Consider the following 27,474-nt stretch of genomic DNA (forward strand, 5'->3'; position numbering starts at 1 on the left):
TTAACAGAAAAATAGACTTTTATTGGAAATAGGAACAAACACAAGTGACATCACTTCCTAATGCTTCCTCGTCAAAGTTTATCCTGCGTCCTCGCATCAATCGTCATCTGATTACTATCCGGATTTTCCGCACCAACGCCGGAGTCCTGGTTTTCTTCCTGCTTTGAATTCTCCTCGAACCGCTTGGCTTTGGCACGCCGGGATTTAATGAGGATTCCATGGCCGGGACAGTCACGATCTGAGCTATAGCATCTTTCCCTGCAGCAGACACGGCACAAACGAAACTCGCACTTGGACCCTTGGGGATTAGCGCACTCCGTGCAGTATTCCAGACGCCTTTCATGCCGCATCTGGATCTGGACATCTGTTTTGTTGGGTCGCCTTTGGCGTCTTCGCAACTTTTTCATCCGCTTCCGAGATATCTCGTTGCCATCCTTGTCGAAGAACTGCCTCTTGGCTCGATTGGGGTCCTCGGCTTCGCGCTCCTTCTCGGCGATCTTTTGACGATGGGATTCGGGTGAGGCGCGTATATAGGGCTGGCACAGCCATGGAGCCAGGGGAAGTTTCTACGGGAGGATCAGTAATCTCGATTAGTTGAAAGTCGAGAGAAACTATGGAGCACTTACCTCGGCACCCACAGTGGCATCCATTTCCTCCGGCTCGTATGGCAACTCACCCTTTTGGTAGGGTTCGTACTTGGCCTTTACCTTTTCAACTACGCTGTTAAATTGCACTAACTGGTTGGCAGTGGCTAACGTTTCCCTAAGCTCCGAATTCTGTCGTATATTCATTCTAAAAACAAACAAGAGAATATTAAGAAGAATATTCAAAGAAATAAAGAATATATATAGGTCTTACATGTGGTGGAAGAGCTTGAAGAGATGACCCCTAATGTAGGAGCTGGGGCAGGGATAGAGATCCACAAACTCCAAGTACTCCTTGGCCATTTGCCAGACGGGTGGGGCCAGGCCCTGGAAGATGGCTGGATTGTGTAGATTTCCCTCGGCGCTCATCACACCATCGACTCCCGTCTCCTCCAGACATCGGTGCACATCCTCCAGACCCAGTATGTTACCGTTGGCGAACATGGGAATCTTGATGTGCTGCCTCACCTCCTTAATGTAACTCCAATCAGCGACACCTGTCAAAGGACCCTTCTGCTCTCTCGTCCTACCGTGGACGGTAAGGAGCTGACAGCCGGCAGCCTCCAGCATTTGGGCATATCGGATGGTCTTGGAGCGGTCCTCGAAAATTCGAATTTTGCAGGTCACCGGTATGGAGAGTTTCTTGTGGAGGGTGCTCACTAAAATAATAAAAATGTAAGGTTTTGTTTAATTAAATTACTACCTCTGATTTGGTTACCAATCTCCGTTAGCAGCTCCCACTCGTCCTGCAGAAAGGATCCGTAGTGCCCCCTTTTGGCAATCGCCTGGGGGCATCCCAAGTTGATGTCCACAGCATCGCAGTGCTCCTGTGCCGCCAGGGCAGCGTCCAAAATTTGTTGGGCATCGTTACCGCAAAACTGGATAATCAGAGGCCGATCGGCGGGACAGGTTTGCAGAGCATCCTTCCGGTACTTGGGATCGGTGGCGAATAGGTTGGCATGATACATCGGTGTGTAGCACAGATGGGCTCCATATCGACGGCACAGCATCCGCCAGGCCAGTTCGCTTTGGTCCACCATAGGTGCTACCACGTAGCGCGGAGATCCGAGGGTGGATCGATAGAAGTCATAGCCTCCGAGCTTTGTTGTCTGGGATGTCTCGCCGCCTTCATCGTTTACCATATTAACTGGAAGAGATTTTATAGAGATTATATAGTTACGATTGGTATTATTTTTTTTGGAATTTTTGAAAGGTTGTGTGGAACTCATCGTGTAAATGAATTGAAAAATGTCCGCAATGCAGTCAAATATTGTGGCTCATTTTTTAGCCGCTTGACGGAAGGGGCGGCGTTGGCTCACGTTCCCCAGGCACCCACGCACTTTGCTGGGAAAGCTAATTAGCGACACATTAGCGGCAACTGGGTGCGGCCAAGTGACTGCGAAAAAAGCCACGCACAGCTGGGCAAAGCCAAAGCCAAAGCCAAACAAATTTACGTTGAGTTGTTGACAAAAAAAAAAAACCCCACACACACGACACGGTGAGGGGCGAATTTTATAAAAATTAAACCGAAAAATTATGGTTAAAGGACAAAAAGAATTAAGTATAAAGGACATCTATGGTTAAAATTTAAGCCTGGAGTATACTCTGGATAATTCCTATCATAACTGCATCAATACCTTTGAAGAAATTTTCAATAAAATTATCCAATTCTTAAGGTTTTCAATAAAGCAATTTTTAATAAAATAACTATCCAATTCTAGAGGTAATTTTATTGAACGATTTAGTAGTGTCTTTTAAAGCCATTTGTCGAATCAATACTAAAAGTTTCACTTTTATTTAAAAAGTTTTTTTGTTGCTTGTTAGTTATTGGTCCAATTAATTGGCTCCGACTGCCTCTATGAAGCTTTTCTTTAGTGGCTCTCCTTTATCTGGTGTTTTTCTTGTTGCCGCCGCTTAGTCATTTCACTTTTCCCTCCGGGTTTCGCTTTCGTAAGCCTGGGCTTGGCCCACTCAAAGAAGCGTGAAAAATGCGCTCTGAGCCAATGCACAATGTACTACACATTGCATCCAACAATAGTGCACTAATTGAGTTATTCAAGTTGGCCATGCACTTCAGAAATCTGAAGCCCAAGAAACTATATATTAAACATAGGCTTTCGCTTCGAATATAGGTACTAGACTTCTGCATGAATGTACTCATTTGTGACATAACAGATCTGTACAGTAGTGTAGTGTTTTAAAAACACTGCACTCATTCTATACTGTACAGTGTACTCTATAGGTCGGAACAAAGTAGCACAAAATTTTCAGTGTACTCACTTCGAGTGAGTACAGTATATCGTTGTACTTGTCGTTAGTGAGTACTAAATTTGTGCCTTTTCCAACACACTGTACAGTTTGTCTGTTGACGTGTACAACTATTTGACGTGTACAAATATTTTTTCAAAAATTCATAAATATGGATTTTAAGGAGAACGACGCTCATGCAATGAACTCTCAAGATAGCGTAAGTCATAGACAACATATTTGCAGACTATTCAGAACCTATTCAAAGCACCAATATTTTATCGGATATTCAGGATGAGCTTCAAACTTATAAAAATGTTAATAAAGCGAATAGGGAAAATTTTGATGTTCTGCAGTGGTGGTCAATAAATAAAGACCGTTTTCCGCTGCTTTATCAAATTAGCTGCAAGATACTAGCAGCTCCCGCGAGCAGTGCAGCATCGGAAAGGGCATTTTCTGTTGCCAAAAATTTAATTTGCGAAAAACGGGCAAAAATTGCCACATCTGAAGACATGGTCAATAAAATAATGTTCCTTCATTAAAACATTAATAATTTGAATATAGAAAATTTAATAACATAAAATAATTATTGTAATAAGCATTCATTTTAATATTAATAATTTGTAAATACACTATTTTATAATAAATACATTTGAAACGAAAATACAAATAAATTTTTTAATCAGACATTACATAAACACGAGAAATATTTATGTGTATGTTCCAGTCATGAAGTTTCTCTCACTGTACAGTAAGTCAACTGAACACCAAAACACTGTACAGTGAGTTGACTACGGCACACTAATTTACCTGTACTCATTAATAGCTGTACAACTATGGAATGAGTGTGAAAGCTGTCAAATAAAACAAAAAATACTCCCCTACTCATTCATACCCAAATATACTGTGCTGAAAAAAAAGAGTGCCCGCTTTTAGAATAAATGATTTATTTGTCATATTGGATACATTCATGCAGAAGTCTAATAGGTACATACGTCGAATCCTAAATAAATGCCTTAAACTCATAAAGTAAGACTTTATTAATCTTTTGGTATAAAAAATAATAAAAATTCAGTAAATAATTGACTTTAAAGTTGAAAAGTCTGCTAACGCATTCTTATATGATAAGAGCAGTTCTGACCTCCCAAAGGTTATCAATATTGTCTGCTTAAAAAATAAATAAAAAAATTAACTATTTCCGTTTGTTGCCAGCCAAGCTCTGCCCCAAATTTACGAAACGCAAGTTGCACACCTAAGCAGGATGCCCTTACCAAAAATAAAATAGAAGCCCATCAACCCAACCCTTGGGCAGCTTGCACAATAACTTGCATAAGTTGGCTCGATTGGAAATTTACTTGGAAAAACACCCACCACCCACGAAAATAAACACAAACACAGAGACACCTCCCAAAACCTGGCCTGCAAAAGTTTCTGCATTGAAAGTTTACTGACCGGAAACGGCATGCCATTTTATCAATGACGAAGGCAGGTTGTCTTCTTTTCGCTTTTGGGTAACTTTTCGAATTTTTATACCCTTGCAGAGGGTATTATAATTTACTGTGAGTCCTATAGGGAAAAACCCCATTTTCAAGGGATCCCATCACGAAATATGGACAAAAAATCTAAAAAATATTTTGTCTCAGGATTTTGATGCAGAATGGTGGAGAATCGATCCAGAAATCGATTAAGGTACTCCGCTTGAGAATCGGATGAGAATTAGGAAAGATATAGCCATCACAGTGGGCCCTATAGGGGAAAACCCATTTTCAAGGGATCCCATCACGAAAAATGGACAAAAAATCTAAAAAATATTTTGTCTCAGGATTTTGATGCAGAATGGTGGAGAATCGATCCAGAAATCGATTAAGGTACTCCGCTTGAGAATCGGATGAGAATTGAGAAAGATATAGCCATCACAGTGGGCCCTATATAGGGGAAAACCCCATTTTCAAGGCAACCCATCACGAAAAATGGAAAATCCGCAAATAATCTACCACTTGTGACCTTTTGGGAATAGCCGAACCTGTTATCAGAAAAGTTTAGGAGGACAGACTTTCCGTTTTAGACAGGCCCGGGCTTAGTTTTTAGTCAACCGCAATACTGAGACCTTATCTAGATTATATAGATTATTATCCGCAAATAATCTACCACTTGTGACCTTTTGGGAATAGCCGAACCTGTTATCAGAAAAGTTTAGGAGGACAGACCTTTCGTTTTAGACAGGCCCGGGCTTAGTTTTTAGTCAACCGCAATACTGAGACCTGGAAGCACGCCATGGATCCGCGAGTTATAGTAGTACTTCTGTCGGTTTTATTCCTGTCAGATTTAATTTCTGCAAACGAAGAGTGTCCTGCAAATACTATACCGGAACACGTTATTGAGGTGGTGGAGTGCTCTGGAACTTGTTTTGAAGTTGTGAAACCTTTTCTAAGTTATTTCCGGGAATTAAAAACAGCTGCCGATAAAAGTAGTGAACTCAAAACCCATTTAATGCAAGTTCTTAAAGAAGTTGAAATTAAAGATCAGCTAATAGACACATTAAACGCGACGATTAAAAGTAAAGATGAACAATCACAAACTTTAATTAAAAGTAAAGATGAACAAATACAAACATTAAACTCTCTCATTAAAAGCAACGATGCTCGTGTTAGGGCTCAAAGTGACAATGAAGATCTGATAAGACTAAAAAATAGTGAAATTAGTGAACGAAATAATGAAATTTTATTATTAAATCAAACAATAAACAAAAAAGATGAAGAAGTTACAAAACTAAACTTAAAAGTTAAACACTTTGAAGAACTTCAAAAAAATGAACAAAAAAAATATAGTGACGAAAAAGACGAATTTAATAAAAAGTTAATCAATTGTTCGGAAATTATCAACCAAAATAACCATACTTTGATTGAAAAAGAAAACGAAATTCAGCAAAACAAAGAAGATATTCAACGAGAAGACGAACTACTTAAGGAAAAGGATAAAAAAGTACAGGAGAAGACTGATGAGGCTAAGACCAGGGACGCCCAAAATAGTCTCTTAACCAGTCAAATAAATGATTTATCCCAAAACTTAACTAAAGCAAATAAAAGACTGTTAGAATGTGATGAAATAAACTCCTGTACCACCGCCGAAAAAGGCATTTACAATATAAAGCTTCCGGGAGTGAGTGCATTTGAGGCTCCTTGCAATGGGTCCGGATGGACGGTGATTCAACGACGAATGGATGGAAGCGTGGATTTTAATCGGAATTGGACTGAATACAGAGATGGGTTCGGAAATGTAACGGGAGAATTCTTCATCGGCCTGGAAAAGTTGTACCATATAACCCAATCGAGTCAGTACGAACTTCTCATCAGTCTGGGAAAAGTGGACGGGTCCAGAGATTTCGTCAAGTATGATAACTTCAAGATTGGCAGTGAGAAGAATTCCTATCCATTGGAATCGGTTGGAAATTACAAAGGCGGTGTAGGGAATTCCTTGCAAAAGCATGTGAATAAGAGATTCTCAACATATGATAGGGATAATGACGAGTGGAAAGGAAATTGCGCTAAGACATGTGGTGGTGGCTGGTGGTTTACTAATTGTGGCTATAGGTAAACAGTCAAAAAATAGATTTTTATTTATATCTTAAAAATGTTAACCTACATTCTTAATTTTACAGCTCCCTAAACGGAAGGTTCTACAAAGATGAAAAAATTAAAGATAAGTTATTCGGCATATATTGGGGCAGTTGGCATAAATTCGACTATACCGTTTCACTGACTTTTGTCGAAATGATGATAAGGCCCAAAACCTTTTAGGAACATTTTGGAAAATTGAATTTCAGAATTTCTTACACACAAAACGGTTTGTAAATACGAAATACAATTTAAGCGTAAAGTAATTTTGACTATTTTATATTATAGTTGTTATTCTTGTGGCTCTAAATTGGATAAGGATACAGGACCGAAAATAGTACCCGAGGAGCAGTAATGTATTTTTTTAGTGGATTCTTCTGACATTAGTTTTTTGCTATTCTCTACCAGCCAAAATAATAGAATCTATCTTTTCAAAGCCATTTGAAGCCTAGGAGTAATTAAAGTTGAAAAAGCCGAGAAACTTTTTTGCATTAAAACTGAAATAAAGTGCATTTCCGGAAGAAGGAGGCGTGGCGGCTGGGACTGAGCTGGCAGCTGTTGGCTTTGTCATAATTATGCCCAAATTACAACCAAGTTACCAAACGGACGTCCCCTGAGGGTCCTGGCTGGGGAATTCGAGCGAAGGTATGGCGGCGGGTGGACTTATTTTGGGGCATTTTGCAATTAAGAACTTTGGCGAACAAAACCGACTGCAACATGAACCAGGCTGCTAATGGTGGCAATGCAAATAATGTAATTTATTTTATTATTATTAGTTTGAATTTTTTCTTTTACTTACTTTAAGTTGCTATTTTATTCCCTAACTATAATAATTAAAACTCAATTAAAAAACAGACAGAAAACCTCAAAAAAGTGGCCAAGTACTGGACTTCGGCTATTGGGGTGAACCGCAAACAATTGTATTTTGTTTTGAATTTTCTAAACTCGAGATGGCTGCCAGTAATTGAATCTGTGGCCGACACTGGCAATACACTTTTCCAGCTTTCAATTTCTGTTGCTTCGACCGACCAGGAATAATTAATAATTTCCGCACCAATTAAGATGCCCGAAGAAGAGCTTGGCCAAGGCAATCTTATGGCTTTCACTGAAGACACTACAATCTGGGGATGGTGGGAGGCACTCGACCATGGGAGGCCACCATACCCAACTCGTTGCATGTGGGCTTGGCTTCGCCCCTTCGTCCCCATGTCTCTATGTTGGTTTTCCAATTTTCAGAATGGTTTTTTGAATAAAACTGCCATTTGGTGTTAACCTTCTAGTTGGTTAAAAATTCAAAAATAAAATTAAAAAAGCTTGAACAAGAACCAGCCTCGAAGTAAGGATGGAAAATGGTCTTTAATAGAGAGTTAATACATTAGTTTATACATATTTTTTTTTTTTTTTATAGAAACACATGTTAAAGAATGTATAATCGATTATTTTTTTTTATTTCCTGAGGCACCTACCCACCCACGCTAGACCTCAATCGAAGGAAGTTCAATAAAAAATTGGTAATGCAAAAAAAATGTGAATTAACTTGCTTTTCACTCAACGAGGCGTTAAATCCTTTCAACCAACCGAAGCGGGGGGGAGAGGACCCTGGAGGGGTAATAAAGGCGCTGTGCCGGGAAGACCAGGGCGGGGTGACTTCTCTGCTGAGCTTGCCATTTGAACTTTGGCGCCGTCTTCACGTCTAATTCTTTTTTGCGGTTGTGTTTTTGTGGCTCTCCCTCAGAAACTTGGCAAAGAGATTTAGCTCCTTTTCCAGCCCTGCCCTTCTGGCCCCAAACTGTCTGACACTGAGAGAAAATATATTTAAGATTCTTGAAAAGAAAATAAATATTTGAAAAGAATTTTCTCACTGTCCTGTTGGAAGCTTGAGCCGCAGCTCAACATTCTTGGTGTTTTATTGCTCGGCTTGTGGCGAAGTTGTGGCGCGACAAGCGAAAAAGGACGAAGGACCAAGGACCCACTTGAAACAGCTCCAAAATATGACCTCATTCCCAGACACATACACATGGGTTTTCCGTGAGTTTTCCACAAATTACGCATACAGTGAAAAGTTTTGAAAAAGAGGAGAAGAAAAGTGGAAAATACACAACAATTGCAATGGCGCAATGAAACTTCAAGTGGTCAAGGATGGCAAGGACGCCCCACTCCCCCTCTTGGCTGTGGTCTATTAAAGCGCAGGCTTGGTCAGCCCCAAACACCCACTCCCCTCCATCCAGCCGGAACATGCAACTGGCAACTCCCCGTGGCGTGCTGGCAATTCAATTGAAAAATAAATAAAAACTCTCTTTGCGTGATGCCGCAAAAAATACCACAAAAAGCGCCTCTAAAAAGCCTCTAAATGGCAACTATATTTCATACGATTGACCTATTCTAGTGGCCATCGGTGTGCCATGACATCCATGATGATAAGCGATTATAGACCCTAGAGGATAGACAATTTTTATGGTTATTGGGGAACGAAAGCTCTATTTTTATTATTAAAAATTGTACTATTTATTAAAATGATTTGTCTTTAAATAAACTATTTGAACCATCAACTATTGATTTGTTTTTTCCATTTCAAGTGACCCACATCTTGAACTCGTCACCACCGTCTATTAATCCATTTTCCCCCGATTAGTCCTATAGAAAAACCATTATTCGATAAAGTCCATAGCCCAGTCACACATGTCCACATATCCCTACGATATTTATTTCCACACGTCCTTGGCTGGTCATAAATAAGGACGTAATTCCCCCACTTTTCATCCAACTGAAGAAAAAAAGGCAAGAAAAGCGGTTCGTTAGACCCCCGAAATAGGCGAAAAGGGGTTAATGGGTGGACTTTAAAAGCGCCCCTAGATGTCGCCACTTAATCAAATGCATAGCCCCACCCCCCAGGATCGGCCCCTTAGTTTTAGGGGCTCCGTTACGTCGTCTGGCGTTTCTTATGCAAGCGGGTCAAAGTCAGGGCACTTGGCCCAGCTGGCGGCACCACCTTCCACCAATACTCCTCCTCGAGGACACTGAGGAAAATAAAGTAAAGCGTCTGAAAATATTAATCGAAATTCATTGAATCTATTGATAACTCTTTAGTTATAAGTTTATCTTTAGTTACAACTACACCTATTTTGTCCCAAGGTGCATCCTTGTACTCCTCCCCTCCTTATGTCCTATATGTACATCGTCGTAGGTACAATCCCATTGCTGACGTAATAAACCATAATAAAAGGCCGAAACGCGTAACAAGCCCGCATTGTGCCCGTTTCAAGGACATTGGGCGAGAGAGAGAGAGAGACAGCTGCCGGGGCTCGGAGAGAGAGTCAAAGGATAAGGATGTGGCGACAATTTGGCGTCTCCAGCTATAGTAGTCTCCCCCCCAACCAGTTAGGTTACAATTGAATAGGGGCCAAGTTTCGAATGCAGCTCTCTGCGTTTTAGGATGAAGGACCCCTTTGTGAAGCATACATGCACATTGCGATGGGCGACCTCGTTTAAGATTCCATCGTTAACCTCTAGCCTTTGCAAATTGGTTTATTAATTAATTTTCGGGCGCCCTGGGTCGCAGATTGAAGGTTCCTGCTTTTCGGAGCTTCCGAGTACAGGCGGCTGTACTTTAATTTTGTTTGCACACTTTTGATGAAATTTTATTACACACAGCTCATTAGGACTAATGATGCTTGTTGCCTGTCAGTCTTGATTCAGATCCTGTCTGCACAGCAAAAAATAAAGTCAACCAGGCAGTACTTTTGTGTATTTAAATCAAGATTAAAAACTAGAATTACAGCATATTTTCTCGCACTGTTCGTAGGAAAACAGAAAACTTGAGACGAGGACCTGAACACGAAAGAGTCCGTGGGATGGATATGGTTCACAAATGCAGTGACGATAATGAAGGGCCTGGCTGCTGGCTGGCCTTGTCTGCTCTAGGATACAGAATATAAGAAGGATGTGGCTGGGACATACAGACAGACATGTGATGGAAAGTTTGATTGTGGGTCCAGCTGTCTGCCGAGTTGCCTTTGCACTTAATTATATTTGTAAGGCCAGACGATGACGTTGACGGTGACGAAGCCGGCTGAGACCAAATGGCCAAATTGAACGTGAATTTCACTGATTTTCTTTGGTAGAGTGGGAAAACACTGCTAGTCTAATCCAAGGGCTATTTTTTGAAAATTAAAAAAAAATAAAAGTGGGGAAAAGATAACTATGCATTAGGGGCATGAAGCTAGTTAAGTCAGTTCATTAAAACTAGAAGCCATACTTAATAAAAATAAATTACTTAGTGGAATAATCTCATATAATAGAATTAGTTATAGCCAGTTTTAGGAAGAAAAAGGTTTAAATATCTCCGACCTTGAGTGCCGAACATATACCGACTACGTTTTAATAAGAACTACTAGAACCTATGTAGCTATTTTTGGCTTAATCAGTGCCAGTTTTGCGAATAGCGATAAAAATATATAAAAGAACATAAACCTTATAGATTAGCGCAGCTCAGACGTCTCTATCAGCGGAAGCTGTCGCAAAAAAACCCTATTATTAACTTCAAAAGAATTTTAGTTCTGCATAAATGAACTGATTAAGTTTCGTTTTAAGTCAACTCCGGCTTAGATTTTATTCGATCTTTGTACAGAGACCTGAAAGCACGCCATGGATCCGCGAGTTATAGTAGTAATTCTGTCGGTTTTATTCCTGTCAGATTTAATTTCTGCAGAAGAAGAGTATCCTGTGTATTCAACAGAACTGATTATTGAGGGGGTGAAAAACTCTGGAACTTGTTTCCAAGTTTTGCAACCTTTTTTAGAATATTTCCAAGAATTAAAAACGGATGCCGATAAAGGCAATGAATCAAAGTTAACGGATCTACTAAAGGAAGTTGAAATAAAAGATCAGTTAATAAACACATTAAACGCGACGAATAAAAGTAAAGATGAACATTTAAAAACGTTAATTAAAAACAACGATGCTCTTATGAAAGCTCAAAGTGACAATCAAGAGATGATAGGGATTTTAAAAAGTGAAATTAACGAAAAAAATGAAGAATTAAAAAAAATTAGTGAAGATAAAGACGAAGTTAATAGAAAATTACATAGTTGTTTGGACAATGTTATTAAAAACAATCGTACTTTGATTGAAAAGGATAAAGAAATCCAGGAGAAGACTGATCAGGCAAAGATCAGGGACGCCCAAAATAGTCTCCTAACCAGTCGAATAAATGATTTATCCCAAAATTTAACTAAAGCAAATAAAAGACTGTTAGAATGTGATGAAATAAACTCCTGTACCACCGCCGAAAAAGGCATTTACAATATAAAGCTTCCTGGAATGCATGCATTTAAGGCTCCTTGCAGTGGATCAGGATGGACAGTGATTCAACGACGAATGGATGGAAGCGTGGATTTTAATCGGAACTGGACTGAATACAGAGATGGATTTGGCAATTTAACAGGAGAATTTTTCATCGGCCTAGAAAAGTTGCATCAAATAACCCAATCGGGTCAGTACGAACTTCTCATCCGTCTGGGAAGAGGGAATGGGTACAGAGATTTCATCAAGTATGATAACTTCAAGATTGGCAGTGAGAAGAATTCCTATCGATTGGAATCGGTTGGAAATCCCACCGCTGGAGGTGCGGCCGATTACCTCAAATACAATTTGAACAACAAATTCTCGACATATGATAGGGATAATGACAATGCGATTGGAAGTTGCGTTACTGAACATGGTGGTGGCTGGTGGTTTGGTAATTGTGGCTATAGGTAAACAGTTACAAAATAATTTTTTATTTATATCTTAAAAATGTTAACCTACATTCTTATTTTTACAGCTCCCTAAACGGAAGGTTCTACAAAGATGGAAAAATTAAAGATAGGTTATACGGCATATCTTGGGGCATGTGGGCGACACGCGACTATACCGTTTCAATGACTTTTGTCGAAATGATGATAAGACCCAAAACCTTTTAGGAACATTATGGATTATGGAATTTCCAAAACCGTCTCTCAGAAAAACCTTGTTCCACAAGAGAAACTAGAAATATCGGACGAAAATAATACATAAAGAACAGTAATGTTTTTTTTTGGAGTAGATTAGTTTTTCGGTAAATACTTCTTGCCAATATAATAAGATCAGGCTAGTAGAGTATTTTTCAAGTTGTATGCAAGTAAATAATTTTGCAATATTTTGTAATTTTTGTAAGAAGTCAAATAAATAAAGTTACCAATCTTACAATTCCAACAAAATAATATTAACCAAAATCGTTATGAATTTTATAAATGGTAGGGCTTATTTGTGAAATTTATAAAGCCAGGTTATTTTCCATCACTATTATTGTTGGATACTTGGGGAAAGCGACAGACTTGAGCTCTCTGGCTGATACACATCCACAAGCCCAAAACGCACATGGCTACTCCTTCCGGTTATCTGTTGCAAAGTGAGCAGACAGACAAACAAGCCGAATGACACGTACCCATAAATCCTCGACATTTTATTGCCAAAGCGCTAAGCTTTAGGGCCAAAAGAGACAGTGCTCATGCGTGTGTGAGTGCGTGCGTGCGGGCCAAGGAGTGGTATGCGACCAGTGGGTGTGCGTGTGTGGGGCACTGTGTGTGTGGCAGCCGTGTGATTTGTTTTGGCGAGGGAAACACATGACGACAAACAGGAAACATAAAACGCCAACAACAATTTACTTTGTTAATTTACGTGCAAGTATTTGCATAAATAATAAAAAAAAAAAAAATAACAAAATACAACATACCTTTTGGACAAAACAATAAAAAGAAAAATAAATTCCAAAAATTTCAATACTTTTGAGGGATTTGCCAGCGGGTGGTTGGCTCTTTACTCTGTTTATCGATTGTCAGAGCCATTTGCTGTTGGGATTTTGTGGAATATTCCAGCTGTTTCAAAAACCAACAGTAAAACGAGAAGAAAATTGAGAAATTTCGATGAGCCACAAAATTGCGTATACGCAACGTGGGCCAAACCCACCGAAGGAGTTAAGTTGACCATAATGACCTCAAACTGAAGCCAGGCTAGTGCCAGTGCCTGATGAAATTGTCAACCTGTTAGTGAGCAACCTGCAACCTGCAGATATCCAGTCAGTTTGCTGCATGCCACCAGCTGGCTTGCTGAATATTTAAAATTCCAATGAAAGCGGGCCAAAACCGGCAATGATGAGCCACCCAACTGCCCCCAACCTGTCAACTGGGGGGGAATGATAGTTTTAAAAGCCACACTTAGAGTGCTGTTTGTTTCTCAGGCGTTTTTATTTTTCCACTTTTGTTTGCTGTTTTTTTTTTTTTGCTTTCTGCCATTTAACATTCAAGAGAGCGATTTACAATTCTTGGACTTAACTTCTAAGGGGGGAGGGGGGCGGCGTACGTAAAATACTAGCAAAAATATCAAACGGAAATACAAATACATTTATTTTTGTTATCGTTCGTTAATTTCTAATACAATATATGATACAAAGCATAGCCGTAATCATCTTGCTGTCGTATGTTAACCTCAACTCGTTTCTATAGCATACTTATTCGGGCTTCATGAAACTTACTCGTTTTCATAAATATCTGTATCTCTTTCTGTATCTGTATCTTTGCCTTTGGACTAGGCTAGCTGCACATTTTACCAAAATATATATTTCATACATTCGTTTGTGCACAATATTATTATTTTCGCATTACACTATTCGGGTCTAAAGGTCTTAATTAATACAATTATTGTGTTGTGTACATATTCAATCTTTTATTCGTGTTCTGTGGCTTTGTTCTGTTGCATTCTCTTACCGGTTTCCCTAACAGTCTCATACACATACACTACATAGTATGTAGTTCTTTGGAGCCGTCTTGGTAGCTTCAAGTTACAGGAGGACCGGCCCACAAATCTGGCAAGTCATTAACTAAATTGAAAAGCGTATTTAAACGGGGTGAGCTGGGTGGAGCCGTCTGCCGTGTATGTGTACTCGGAATATTCCACCTGACTGAAAATCCAACAAAAGAGTCAGCAGTTCGTTGAACCAACGAAAAAGGAAAAGCAAAGCAACTGAAAATGTCATTGCTGGGTGCCACCTTCGAGGAGAAAACAAAGGCGTGGGTGAACGGAAAGATGGAGTTGGTAGCCAACCTAACTACCATGGCTAATAACAACATCAGAGAGAGGGGGGTCGGCAAGGGGGTGTAACCGAAGGCGTAGGCTAATGTCTGGCAAGACTTTGGTAGCGTCGCACCCAATACAAGGCCCATCAATCATAATTCGTTTGAAAAAATGTCGAGTATTCCGTTCACCTTCTGCAAGAGTCCTGAAAAATTAGTCAAATTTTCAACATTATTCCCTTGTTTATACACTCGAAAAATAAACCATCACCTGGAATATAAATAGTACGACTTCGAAACTAGACACTTGACAGGTTTTCGTCCAGTGGCTCTGGATCTGTAAGCCTGAAATGCAAAACATTCTGTGCTCGCATGTCAAAGGAGTATCGAAGCCGGCAACAAGAAAATGTTTTATAATTGATGCACGGCAATATCCAGGACAACAACAACAACAACAAGTGGTCATGACAACAACAACAAAAGCAACGCTGCAACGTTGCCATAGGGAAAGTCAGTCAAGTGGGAGAAAGCGCCCAACCCCCCATTTGAAATCAAAATATACCTATATAAGTAGATATATATCTATTTTTTTTTTTTTGGTTGTCCCCTATAAACAAAACTCCAGAAAGTGGGAAAATAACTGAAAAGTCGAGGGCGTTGCCTGGTAGTTTTTAGCCCAACTCCCCAAATTTTTCCAATCCGGTTTAATGGGCGTGGCCGAAGCCAAAAGAACTGGAAAGGGGCTACGAAGCTACACGACACGAACATGCAATTAAATTGGAATATTTTATCTGGCACATACACATTATTATATTCCATTTCACTCTAGAAATGTCAACGCTGCATAGACATTATCTTTGAGGGGATTTTGGGAAACATTCGCAAGGGAGAGGGTCTCTAAAGGAGGCATTCTCTAGCAGGATATGACTCCTAAGAAAAGAGGGTTATGGCCCACAACGAAGTCTATATCTTTAAGAGGACTACCCTATTCGACTTGTAGATCGATTTCCCCTCACATCGGACTCCTTTAGGGACAAGTCATAGAGCCTAGGCTCTTGTGGGCCACATGGCGGATACGTAATAAAACAAGGAACCCTGTCATCTGGGTGTGTTCCTCTTCGTGCATCCTGACTTAGGGCGGTTGCAGTAGCAGGTGGTGGTCCAAATGTTAACGCCAAATGCCATAAAATTAAACATTTTGCCACTCAACTCGCTACGCCCTCCAGCTTATGCAGTCGGGTTCGCCAAACGGAAATGAACGAGCTTGGGAAAAAAAAGGAAGAAATTGTTGCTCCAGCTGTCAGTGGAGTCGAGTCTGCATCGAAAATCCATTTATAGTTGCGGCATTATGTTATTCTTCATTATTTACCAGGCGTGTCTCTGTCGCTTGTCACTCGAACTGAATGGGTGAGGGAAACCTGCAGAACAACCAGAAGCAACTTCAACTGCATGTCGGTCGGGCGCAATGACACTGTCTGCCTCGCCTTTCTGGGGCCTTTGTATCCGTATCTGTTTTCTATGGGTGGCGAAAATATTTGCAGTCAAGTCGTGTTGATTTGGCGTGTGTGGCGCCACATGGGGAGGCACCACCCCCCCAACACGCTACCCATCACAGAATGGGGACTCTATAATTAACTTGCCATTTATTTTGGCCCCAATCCGTTGGCAGAGTGACCGAAATAGAGGACAGTTGGCAAGCGCCTTAAATTAATTAAATAAAAGGCTGGAATAGACCTATTGTGGAAAAGTTGATTTCATTCTCAAAAGTTGGGCACTCAATATTAATTCCCTTGTTGGTATTTTCCATTTATTTTTCAGAAAGTTTCCAAGCAAGAAGTTTGCCTGCCAGGACCTGGACGAACTTTAGTAATATTGGAATTATGTCATCATAAGGTTAAGTGGCGACACAAACCGTATTTGTCTTCATTTAAAAATAAAAGTGCTGGTCTTAACTCTTAAGAGCCAGACGATAGATTGATGGGTGGTTGGGGTCATCAGAAATTGATTTGGAATTCCAGAAGAGCCACCTGCTCATCCACGAAGGAAAAACTAATCACACTCGGCGAACTACTGGGCCGCACCTCACCAAACCACTCAACGGACATTTCCGGCACTGAATCCTGCTCCTCCTGGCAATCTATCTGACTGACACCGCCTCCTTCTTTCTACCCAGTAACCAGTTAAAAATGGACTTTCCATTTGCCCGCTTGCCTGTCAGTTTCAATAACATGAACCGCCAAGCAGTGGATGTGGCTGGAGCCGGGAGTGTCATGTGCGTAGTCGTTACGGCTGTCTATCCATCTATGTGTATCCTGCCTCTAGGATTGCCAGGGGCAATCCTCGATAGCTGTCCGACTGACATTTGAACAGGAAGGGCCAGAAGGAGGCAGAGAACTCAATCTCACTTTTAGCTTTTGACGCATTTCCATTTCCAGTCCCACACTCGCACTCCCCTTCGAAGGACCTGTTCTCGTTTTTGTTTTCCTGACTTGCGCCCCATTAATTATTCAGTTTCGGCATATTTAATGTGCACACCCCCTACCCCTAGCTAGCTATGTAGTCCCTGGCATCGAAATCAAGTTCCCCACCCACGACAATTGCCATCGGCATGGGGTTGTGTCCCTGCATTTGAATTTAAATCGAATGAAAACATTTGCGTAACAATTTGGCAACATGCTGCAGTTGTATCCTGCGAGATACACGCCGTAGCTACAGCTGCAGATACAATACGTAATCATCCTCCAGTGACGCCTTCGCTTACACATTTTGCAAAATGAAAATCAATACATGCGCGGATGGAGTGCGAGGACTCGACAAAAAAAGGACTCTGCTCTAGGGGATGGCTTCACATCTCCGGCATCTCCTGCTCCTGCTCCTCCCCTCCACATGCTGTTGCATATTTTATCAATCCGACTGCAAAGCCATTCAATGGATGCCAAAGACGTGTTTAGTTAGGAGGGGCCGCAGTTAGGAGCTAACGATGCCAGCACCGAACAAAGCCAGCTTGGAAATTTCTTTGAAGAGATGCCAGCAGAGGGATCTGAAAGTTTCAAAAACTATTCCATGAGTCAAGTAGTGAACTGCATTATAAAGAAATTCTAGAAAGAGAATTATCCATTAAACTTTAACCATAATACCCCTTTCTAATCCCCTTCTAATAGCATCGTCCAGCCACAGTTTCCCAATAAATCCGTTAAACAAAGAAGCTCAAATCAAAAGCGGTAATTGAGTTTGGCTATGAAACCGCATGGCATTAAAGCCAATTTCCCAAACTGGCCCCGACAGCTCCCATCCACTCGGCCACTCGGCCTGGTAATTGATTTCAGTTATGACTTTCAATGCCAACTTGGGGATTAATTGATTCCCGGAGCTCCTGCAGAGTGGAAATTGGGGATCGGGGGGAGTGGATAGCACTACAGCTAAGACTAAGACTAACCTAGGGACTAAAACCGAAACCGTACGAGGAACTGTCCACACGCCACGGCCATCTAGGTGCTGCTGGAGTTGGAGCTGAGGCTCTGGAGGGAACTGTTCGAGGCGGTCTTCCTCAGGGTTTCGCCGGCGAGACTGCACAGGTTCTGGACCAGAGCCGTTGACGAGGTGCCGCTGGCTCGGCTTAGCAATGGCGAGGATGTGGCTTTGGCCGGATTGGAGTTAGAGTTGGCTAGGATCTGGTGTTGGTGGTGGCGCAGCGGTTGCGGCGAGGTTGGATTCGACAGGCCGGACTCGTGGATGGGCGACAGGGTGGGCGAGCGTGTCCGCAGGAAGTGCTTCCGTCGTTGCCGCCTGTAGACGTTGCCCAAACTTGGCAGTGTCCTGCTGTTCGTCTGCGACTGCTGGTTCTGCTGCGAGAGCTGCTGCAGATTGCTGGCAAATCCCAGGGTCTCAGCCAGCTCCGCTAGCTCCTGACTGGTCTGGTTCATTTTCCTTCGCGTCGGCGGAGGTAGAGCGGGCGGCAGCGTCAGCGTGTAGGTGGTCACGCTGTCGTCTCTTATCACGGATGTGGGCAGCAGCATCAGCTCCTTGCGCCCACTCGAGGGACTCGTGCTCGTGCTCAGCTCGCTGCTCTCCAGGGAGCTCCGGCTCGGGGAGCTGGCAGGCGGCGTGGGTGTGGCCGTCGAGTTGGTGACATAGCCACGCCCTGCCGCCTGCAGTTGCAATGGACGTATCTGGTTCTGTTTGATGCCGACGCCCACACCGCCGTGCTCCTTCGCCGCAATGCCATGATGCGACCCGTGACGACAGCGGGGTCGTCGATAGCGTCCCAGCAGACGCAACATGTGCCGGAGTCTGGAGCTTCTCGGCGGCGTCGGTGTGGTGGTTATCTTCAAGGGCAGGGTTTCCGGCTCCAGACCGCCATTCAGGGTGCGTATAAACTGGATGGGCAGCTCCTGGGCATTCAGCTTACCGGCCGCAGCTGCCTCTTCCCGTTCTCGAAACGTCAACGCCGCCAGGAGATCGTTGGGGACATCGGGACTATCCGGCACCGAGGCACAACAGTTCCATTTCCGCCTCCAGCGCTGATGCTTTGAGATATTCCCAGCTGCCGTGCCCGTGGAGGAGGATCCGCCACCCGTCTGGCTGGTCAGGGTGCGGGTGCTGCTGCTCCCGCCGGCACTGCTCACAGCTCCCGAGGATCCTGCTCCGCCCGGTCCCCTTCTCAGCCGGAAGGTACACAGCGTACACTGCTCCGTGTACTGGACATAGGTCGCTGGCCGCTGGGGACGCGGTTCCGGCGAGATCAGCGATCCCTTGGCCACACTAACCCGTCGCTGCAGCGAGCTGGCCGCGAAGCTGGAGCAGCAGTGGAAGCTGCTGAGGGTGTCCTGGTCCAACTGTACTTGGGGACCTGCCTCCTCCAGCATGGAGCACACGTAGATGGCCTGCCGACTCTGATGGAACTCCCGCGAGCTGGAGCAGCAGTGCAGCCGCATGGACTGTTCGGTTTGGCCCACCACCGCCTCCTGGGACTGCTGGCTGGGATGCGGGGCGCTGGAGCAGCAGTACAGCTGCTGGCCCCCGGGCAACGATCTGGACGGATTGTGCGGCTCGGGCAGGTACGCAGAGAAGTGGACACTCCCGTTCTTGGCCACAGTGGCAGCTCCCTCCTGGAGCTGCTTGGCCTTGGCCTCCTGAGCTTGGCGGTGGTTTCTGATGTACTCGTAGGTAGTCAGTCCCAAAAAGGAGATGTAGATGTGAAAGAAGCACAAGTGGAGCAGCAGGCCGGCGCTGACGGCGGCCAGAAGCCCCAGGACCCCGAGCAGGAGCAGGAAAATCGTCTCATTGACTCCGATTCCGTCCACAACGGGCGTCACTGTCTGATTGCTAAGGCTGCTAATCCCCGGCTGAGCCGTGCTAGCTTCTATCAGGGCCGTAAAATTTTCCAGGAGGGTGGGCAGAGTGGACATGGTTATGTTCGCCATCTCCTCGTCCATTTCCCCGCTCGGTGGCTCCCCCGCCACCGTTTCCGGTTCCTGCTCCATTAGCATCATTGTGCCGTTTCCCAGACTTAGTGTGAGATTTATGAAGTCGCCTCCGTCCATTTGGTGGCTCGACGATGACGACGACGCGGAGGGGGCGCCCATCCGACACCAGTAGAAGCTCAGCCACTCCGGCTGGACGTAGTAGAAGACGATTTGGGCCACCACGGCTGCCACGATGACCAGGGTGGCCACCACCGCACTGACTACACACATCAGGAAGGCCACATAGTTGCGCGAGCCGATGCAGTGGTTGAGCCACTTGCAGTGGTGGTCAAACTTGCCCACGCACTTGTTGCACACGGAGCAGTGCTTGGTGCGGCTGGACGAGGTCCGGATGTTGCACAAGTGGCACCGGCCGTTCTCGATCACGTGGCCGTGCTTGGTGCGATCGAACTCCGGCACAATCCGGTCGTTGCGGTGCACCCGGCGCAGCTCCTTGTCCGCGGGATCCGTCAGCAGGGCTGTCAGGTGGGATACGATGTGCACCAGGTAGAGGCCCGTAATCAGACCATAGAGTGGACCCTGCAGCGGTGCATGAAATGCCGGGATTAGCACCCAGTAGCTGGCCACTCCGAAGAGCAGGAGTACCAGCCAGCCGAACAGCTGGAGAGGATGCAGGGGCAGCTGCAGACCGTGGAGGCGTCTTCCCCGGCGATGCTGCACATCAGCGATGTTGTTCTGATAGCTCACTAGCTGGGAGAGGCGACATAGACCAAAGGATCTCTTTTTGCCTCGCTCGGACTGGTCGCTGCTGGTGGGGGGATTCGGGACCACTACTGAGGGAACTGGTATTCCAATCGAGGTCTGGGGTTTGCGGGCCGGCGTGGACAGTCCCTTTACAGGCTCCTCGCTTCCGGTCTCCGTCAAGCTGGCAGTGCTGATGGTTATGATGTGATCCGTCTCCGTCCTGACTCCGTTGGCTCCTTTCGCTCCTGATGCTAGTCCAGTTGCTGGCGTGGACATCTTGTAGAGGGGACTAGGCTAGTTGGGTCCGGTGATGATGATGATGATGACAATGATGATGGTGATGATGATGATGCGATAATGAAGAGTCCTGCTGCACAGCTGTACATTACATCAGATGCTAAGCCACGCCCTCGACGGATGATGCAAGTAAGTGAACCGCAATCGTTATATAATTCCCAACCGATATTTTTGCATTTTTTTTAAAAGGTTTGAGATACAGATATATTTGAATTAAGAATTTTGATGGTTTAGATTAGCAATCAAAATAGTTACTTTGTTATTTTTTTATTTTATTAAATTATATTTTTTAATGGAGAGTTTTTTTTAAAGTTTTTATTTAGGATTTTATTTATATTTTCACAATTTGTATTTTTAAGAAAATTATTTATCTTTTATCTCACACTATTATCTGCACTTTTAAATACAATTTTAAATTCTTAACGAACTTTTACTCTAGAATTAATTTTAATTTCTTGTCTATAGTCCTTTATATTCGATAGTTAGTGGTTCTTGTCTCTTGGCCTTAAAGCATAGCCTACTTTTATGCAGTCCTTTACTTAGTCTGACATTTATTGTAACTGCCTTTTATTAGCTTTCTCGTTTTTTTTTTTTCAGAGTCCCAAACATCTATTTTTATTAAAATCTCCTTTGCACTTGTTTGTTTTTGCGTTTTTGTTGTTGACTTTGAGCTTACTGCTGGCGACAGAGCTCTCTCTTGCCCGCCCGAGTCCTTTGCCACTTGCAATTCTGCTTCTTCTTCGGTTTTGTGTTGCGAATTGTGAATGGCGCAGTTAACGGTTCATACGTGAACGTATTTTGTTGATTTCGGATTTTTTTTTTTTATTTTCGCCGCTGTGGGGGGTGGTTACACTGGCAGCGGGCGCCGCGAGAGGCAGGATGGTCGCCACCCCCGTCCGCTTTTATATTTTTTGCGGGATTCCTGCTCTATGATTTCCTTTCGGCTCCCACTGCCTTTTCGCCTTTCGTTTTTATATTCCAGATAGTCTGATGTCTACCAACACACGCACAAGGGTACATATCGCGAGTTAAAATAATAATATAGCCGACGGATTACTGCCGACGGATAAAAGCGAACCGACTCCTTCAACCGACGCGAACCAACGAACCCGCCAGCCTTCTTGCGGGAGTAACTTTCGCCGAAGCTTGCAACCAAACAAACCGTTGCTCGAGCTTCGGCTTCTAACGATGTTAAGTTACACTAGTCAGACAAGTAGTAGGTATTTAAAGGGTATTAAAAAATATAATAATTTATTTTAATCTATTTTTAATTATAATTATTTTTTTAAAAAGAACTTGATAACTATTTATATTTATAATTATAATAAATATTTATACATCATACAAGTATAGTGTAATGTTCGACACCACTTACAACTTCTCTCTCTCAAACCAAACTCTGGGAGAAAGCCTCTCTCTATGGCAAGTGGTTGAAAGCCTATTACTCAGTGTATTGAAAGCCAAAAGCTTTCATAATTGAACGCCAGATGCCAGATGGGAGTAGCAGAGAGAGAGAGCGGAGGAGAAGGAAAGAGCGTCACAGCGCAAGCATCGCATCACAGCTGTGTGCGGTTTTGCCGGTAGCCGTTTTCAGACTGGGGGGTGGTGGGTGATGGGGTGGGGAATTTGGGGAGGCGCCCACTAACTATCCTCTGTACGCATCGATGGTTTGAGGAAGAAGGGTGGTTGACTGTTTTTGGGGGTGTCTTTATATGAGAGATACGAGCGTGATATTTTGATTATTTTTAAGAATATGTTCATAAAAGAAAATATATTTAATAATTTTATTTAAGAGTCTTTAATTTAAAGACTATATTTTTTCCTTTCTTTTAAAGATCTTAGATTTCCAATACATCCTCCATGAAATCTTCTTCCAAACTCCCTGAGGATTATTAGCTTGTTAGGCATACCACTCACGTTGCCATCCCTGGGGACCCATATCGTAACCGGAAGTAACTATTATATAACGTTAAATGGGCCAGGGAGAGCTCGGATGGGGGGCCAATGTAGACGGGCACGCACCTTTCGCTTTTGCCGCCCAGTTCTGTTTTTTTTTTTGGGATACCAGCATCATTTTTTATTTATGCCTGCTCATCGACATCCTCACGTGGAATAGTGGGAGTCGGAGCATAGAGGGCGGCGGCAAGTACAAGGTGTTAGATGAAATGGAAAGCACACTCGAGAGGATATTTGGAGCACGTGCTGCAGCAAGTACATTTCAGCACTTGATGTGATTTTATTTACATGGCAGATGCACGCGATGGGTAGCCGGAGTGTCGTCCGTCCTCAAAATAAAACCCAGAGCAGACATACCGACGCCTGACCAAACGATTGGTAAATATTTATGCCCAAAGATGCCCACATTCTAAAGTTGTCCATAGACGGGAAACGAGGTCACCGCCCGGGTTGGACGGGGAGGGAGTGGGTGGGGAGTTCAGATGAATATATAGACACAGTCTGACAAAGATGGAGATGGATAGTGAGCCGGGGATTTATGTAAGCCGCAGACAAACGACCGAGAATCTGCTGGAGCTCAACTAATGGGTATCCGACAGGATTCGAGCCTTGTTTTTTTTACGGTTGCCTCGTAAAGTCGAAACGCAAATTACCAAAACAAACACCGAAACTATGGGTTGTGGGGATGGTAGGGGGGGGATATCAATGAAATGTCAAAGTTTGTGTATTTTGCATACGATAAGTAGAGGAAATTAAGGGACATACTTAATGGAAGCCATTGAACAGTGGTTTGAAGGGAGAAAAATAATATATATATTTCTTGTCTTAAGATATCTTGACAAGCTTATATATCCACTATTTTTAATGATTATTTAGATTTCATAAAGTTCTTTTTTTAAAAATACTCTGTTACTTTTTGTAAACAACTTCCAATACCACATTTCATTCAATTTCGATGGCAAATAAATTGAGTTTTCTTGAATATCCGGTGCACGGTTATTGCCTCCTGGCAACGATAACACAATAACAGCACAGGAGGAACCCCACCACCCACAAACCGGGGAGTATCCTACTCAACCCAAGGATACCGGTAGCAAGAAAAGCTTTGATAAGCAGAGCTAAGCACTGCCATTGAACCGGCAAACAACATAAAAAACGAGACAACAAAACCAAGATGGTAACCAATTTTAAGAGCTTTCCTGTTCTTTAATAAAAAAGGATATCATCCTGCAACATCGTAGGTAATGAAAAGTAAAGAAAATGATAGAAAACATTATAATAGTTGGCTATGGACTTTACTTTGATGAACAAAAGGAACACTTTGAATTCAGTTTTCCATTGAAAATCAGAGAGCTAAAGTTTATTGTACACAAAAGTCGGCAAGATGATCGACATTTTGTCGCTGCCGCGGCGGAATAAGGTGTCCGGAAATCCGGCCCTGCTGAAGATGATCTCCTACAAAACCGGGCTACCCATAAACAGTTTGCCCGGTTGGGAGTTGATACCTCTTAACTGCAAACTGCCCATGCTCAAGTGTCCGGGCAATCAGGTTATATTCTCCAAAAATAAAATAGGGCAGTCGGTAAGTCGAATTAGAAAACACCATCCCTCTAACTGGCTTAAAAATAATTTAATATTTTAGTTTAAAAGTGGTAAGCAGGAGTTCGAGTCCTCGGTTACCGAGCACATCCCAGAGTACAATCCCCTGCACGATTCCAATCTAAAGACCTTCTACTCCAACGAGCGCAATCTTAAGAGGCTGCGAGAGAATGGCGAAATCACCCAAGACAACGACGTGATCTGCAATTTGAAGGACTTCAACCAGCATCGCCAGGAGCTGCACAAGTCCCAGCTGTACTACATCCTGCAGGCCTACAAGCGTCGTGAGGCCGAGCAGTATGATCGAATGCTGATTGCCAATGCGGAATCGATTACGAAACGAGATCACCAGAATTTGGCGGCCCGGCATCAGTGTACCGAGGAGATAATCGCCAGGAAGCAGCAGCTGGAGCAGGAGCGGCACGAGCGCAAGGTCCACATCCTGAATATCACATACGAGAAGTTCAAGCGCCTGGAAAACCTGGCCACCATGCAAAACATGCTGCTGGAGCACCGCAAGATGCTCACCAATATGCGGGTAGCCGCGCACATCAGCATGTGCCAGGACTTGCAGAGGAAGCACCTCATCAAACAGAAGAAGCTGTTCCAGTTCAAGAAGGATCGCTTTAACAAGAACATGAGGCTTCTGAGGAAGCAGCGGCTAATGAAAAACACCGAGCACCAGATACAGTCCTGGAAGAAGCGACTTGACGAACGCATTGAACATCAGCGCAGGATCAACTACCTGCTCCAGGAAGTGGAGAAGGAGCGGGAGGCTTTCATCGAACGACACAAGGCACTGTACAGAGAAAAGTGGGCGCGGATTCAGGACGAGATTAAGGAACGAGCCCGCCAAAAGAGGATTGCTCGCAAGCCCAAGCGGAAGCGCAGGAAGAAGAAGAAGCAGGAAAAGCCATTGGAGGTTCGAAAACCTTCGTTCTGTGAAGAATACCAGAGCACCTTTGACGGTTTGCTGGACAGCGAGCTGTGCTACGCCTTGAACGCCGCTATCGCCATGGAGGGCCAGACGCCGCTCACATTCGCTCCCGACGATCCCATCTACAAGGCGGCTCAATATATTCTGAACCACATTATAGCCGGTTTCAACGAGGATCTCAGCGATGATGAGTGCGCCCTGATGGTCCTCGTCTCGCGTATCCAGGAGTTTGTCTGCGATGCAAAGAAATACGTTCACTATGTGAGTAATCCTTATGTTTATTTTACCTTATTTTAATCATTCAATTAAAACCCACAGAAAGCATCTCAGATCATTGGATTTGCGAGAGATCACAAGGCCATGGAGGTGCCTGCATCGATGGCCAAGTCCGTAGTGCCGGCAAAGAACCATTCACGTGCCTCTCACGTCTCCTTCTGCGGAGTGGCCAGCACTATCGGGGTAGGCAGCTATGAGATCCATCCGTTCGTGGACGTCCGACCCTGCACGGAGCGACGACCCACGCCGGCGGGATCACTAGCCTCTCTGGTGGTGAGCCAAATAGGCGAGCAGGTGATTCAGGACAAGGTGCGTCTGCCGCACCTGAATCGTAACCAAATCGTGTTCATCGAGCACTATCTGGTCAAGTTCAAGCGGGATTTGCTGGTGGGCCTGGATAAACTAGTATTTGCGGCTATCCAGTGCCACTTCGAGAACCGTATGATGGAGGTACGGGAGGAGCTTCTGGCCCTGGACAGGAACTATCTATTTGACCAGGTCGCCAAAGGCATTCTCAGCTACGCCGTCAATCCGCTCAACTACCAATCTGTGCTAAAGCTGGCAGTTAGCGTTTTGTCCAGTGAGATCATCTATGAGCTTCAGCATTCGATGCTCAAGCCGGGTATAGATCCGCGTGGCATGAACCATCCCATATCCTGCGGCACAGAGAGGGACCGCGAGCAGCTAGTCCTTTGCATGCCTTAACATCCTGTATACCGATTTCGAGGAGAGGAGTACTCAGCGTTGGGATTTCCACGGCCAGGCGAAAACGACTCATTTCAAATTGCATGTATAACCACTACGATTGGGCATACCGCGGGAGCAGGGAGCATAGCTTATCCTTGTGAGGCTACAATTACTAAATTTCAGTGCTTTGTTCTTCGTTTTTGTTAATAAACATGTAGGTTTGCTTGTGTTTTGTACCGAACAGATGGGATGTCAGCCTCGGATTTATATTGAAACTTTTCTCAAAATTGTGAGAATCACAAATTTTAGTCCTTAGCCAATCACTTACCGAATTTTGTGGAGAAAAGTATTAAATAGTATTCACTTAGTGCCACTTAGTTTAAATAGCTCGTATCGTAAACACAACAAAACAAATTTTGGTCAACACATGGCATGCAACAACTGGTCTCGAGCTAGAGATGGGCTTAAATATGTATCGATATACGCATATCGTCTATCGATGGTTGAATATATTCTTATACCCTTGCTGAGGGTACTATAATTTTGGTCAAAAGTGTGCAACGCAGTGAAGGAGGCACCGATCTCATAAGGATCGGCCAACTACATCCGATGTTTGCGATATATATCCGGTTTTAACTGCAAGGGTATATCAACTTCAGTTCCGCCGGAAGTTAACTTTCCTTTCTTGTTTTTTTTTAATTTTAAGAAAATAAAAGTTGGGAAAACACAACTATGCATTAGGGACATAAATTCATGTTAAGTCAGTTGATTAAAATAAGAAATCATACTTAATAAAAATAAATTACCTAGTGGAAGAATCTCTTACAGTAGAATTAGTTATAGCCAGTTATTGGCCAGTTTTAGGGGGGAAAAGGTTTAAATATCTCCGACCCCGATCCTTGAGCGCCGACTACGTTTTAACAAGAACTATTAGAACCTCTATGTAGCTGTTTTTGGCTT

The 27,474-nt window shown here is 43.5% G+C and overlaps 5 protein-coding genes across 5 annotated transcripts; 3 read left to right on the forward strand and 2 right to left on the reverse strand.

Annotated features, from left to right (window-relative positions):
* Nucleotides 1-26,972, reverse strand: Dus1 (Dihydrouridine synthase 1). Its single transcript, XM_017250094.3, has 5 exons — nucleotides 26,843-26,972; nucleotides 1,363-1,791; nucleotides 859-1,303; nucleotides 627-792; nucleotides 1-566 (listed from the first exon to the last, which is right to left on the reverse strand). The coding sequence occupies exons 2-5, from the start codon at nucleotides 1,784-1,786 to the stop codon at nucleotides 72-74; spliced, it is 1,530 nt and encodes a 509-aa protein (XP_017105583.2). The 5' UTR covers nucleotides 1,787-1,791; nucleotides 26,843-26,972; the 3' UTR covers nucleotides 1-71.
* LOC138925847 (fibrinogen-like protein 1) lies at nucleotides 5,151-7,363 on the forward strand. The gene is made up of 3 exons (XM_070277347.1): nucleotides 5,151-6,481; nucleotides 6,550-6,734; nucleotides 6,794-7,363. Exons 1-2 carry the CDS (start codon nucleotides 5,166-5,168, stop codon nucleotides 6,686-6,688), a joined length of 1,455 nt encoding a protein of 484 aa, XP_070133448.1. The 5' UTR covers nucleotides 5,151-5,165; the 3' UTR covers nucleotides 6,689-6,734; nucleotides 6,794-7,363.
* On the forward strand, nucleotides 11,882-12,539 carry LOC108131081 (ficolin-2-like). The gene is made up of 2 exons (XM_070276884.1): nucleotides 11,882-12,258; nucleotides 12,327-12,539. Exons 1-2 carry the CDS (start codon nucleotides 11,882-11,884, stop codon nucleotides 12,463-12,465), a joined length of 516 nt encoding a protein of 171 aa, XP_070132985.1. The 3' UTR covers nucleotides 12,466-12,539.
* LOC108131277 (uncharacterized) lies at nucleotides 15,581-22,195 on the reverse strand. Its single transcript, XM_017250089.3, has one exon. The coding sequence runs from the start codon at nucleotides 21,036-21,038 to the stop codon at nucleotides 18,081-18,083; it is 2,958 nt and encodes a 985-aa protein (XP_017105578.2). The 5' UTR covers nucleotides 21,039-22,195; the 3' UTR covers nucleotides 15,581-18,080.
* On the forward strand, nucleotides 24,311-26,755 carry LOC108131278 (uncharacterized). Its single transcript, XM_017250093.3, has 3 exons — nucleotides 24,311-24,597; nucleotides 24,658-25,812; nucleotides 25,870-26,755. The coding sequence occupies exons 1-3, from the start codon at nucleotides 24,400-24,402 to the stop codon at nucleotides 26,530-26,532; spliced, it is 2,016 nt and encodes a 671-aa protein (XP_017105582.1). The 5' UTR covers nucleotides 24,311-24,399; the 3' UTR covers nucleotides 26,533-26,755.
* Nucleotides 26,973-27,474: the final 502 nt, after the last annotated feature.

This window comes from Drosophila bipectinata, chromosome 2L (assembly GCF_030179905.1).
Source record: "Drosophila bipectinata strain 14024-0381.07 chromosome 2L, DbipHiC1v2, whole genome shotgun sequence".
Lineage (NCBI taxonomy): Eukaryota > Metazoa > Arthropoda > Insecta > Diptera > Drosophilidae > Drosophila > Drosophila bipectinata.

Bases quoted from the DNA above. Each gene is read 5' to 3' on its own strand.
- LOC108131278 (XM_017250093.3), top strand. From the start codon at position 24,400: ATGATCGACATTTTGTCGCTGCCGCGGCGGAATAAGGTGTCCGGAAAT. The intron at 24,598-24,657 runs GTAAGTCGAATT...TTAATATTTTAG, and splicing joins AAAATAAAATAGGGCAGTCG to TTTAAAAGTGGTAAGCAGGA. The intron at 25,813-25,869 runs GTGAGTAATCCT...TAAAACCCACAG, and splicing joins CAAAGAAATACGTTCACTAT to AAAGCATCTCAGATCATTGG.
- LOC108131081 (XM_070276884.1), top strand. From the start codon at position 11,882: ATGGATGGAAGCGTGGATTTTAATCGGAACTGGACTGAATACAGAGAT. The intron at 12,259-12,326 runs GTAAACAGTTAC...TTATTTTTACAG, and splicing joins TTTGGTAATTGTGGCTATAG to CTCCCTAAACGGAAGGTTCT.
- Dus1 (XM_017250094.3), bottom strand. From the start codon at position 1,786: ATGGTAAACGATGAAGGCGGCGAGACATCCCAGACAACAAAGCTCGGA. The intron at 1,304-1,362 runs GTAACCAAATCA...TTATTATTTTAG, and splicing joins GGAGCTGCTAACGGAGATTG to TGAGCACCCTCCACAAGAAA. The intron at 793-858 runs GTAAGACCTATA...GTTTGTTTTTAG, and splicing joins TTCAAGCTCTTCCACCACAT to AATGAATATACGACAGAATT.
- LOC138925847 (XM_070277347.1), top strand. From the start codon at position 5,166: ATGGATCCGCGAGTTATAGTAGTACTTCTGTCGGTTTTATTCCTGTCA. The intron at 6,482-6,549 runs GTAAACAGTCAA...TTAATTTTACAG, and splicing joins TTTACTAATTGTGGCTATAG to CTCCCTAAACGGAAGGTTCT.
- LOC108131277 (XM_017250089.3), bottom strand. From the start codon at position 21,038: ATGTCCACGCCAGCAACTGGACTAGCATCAGGAGCGAAAGGAGCCAAC.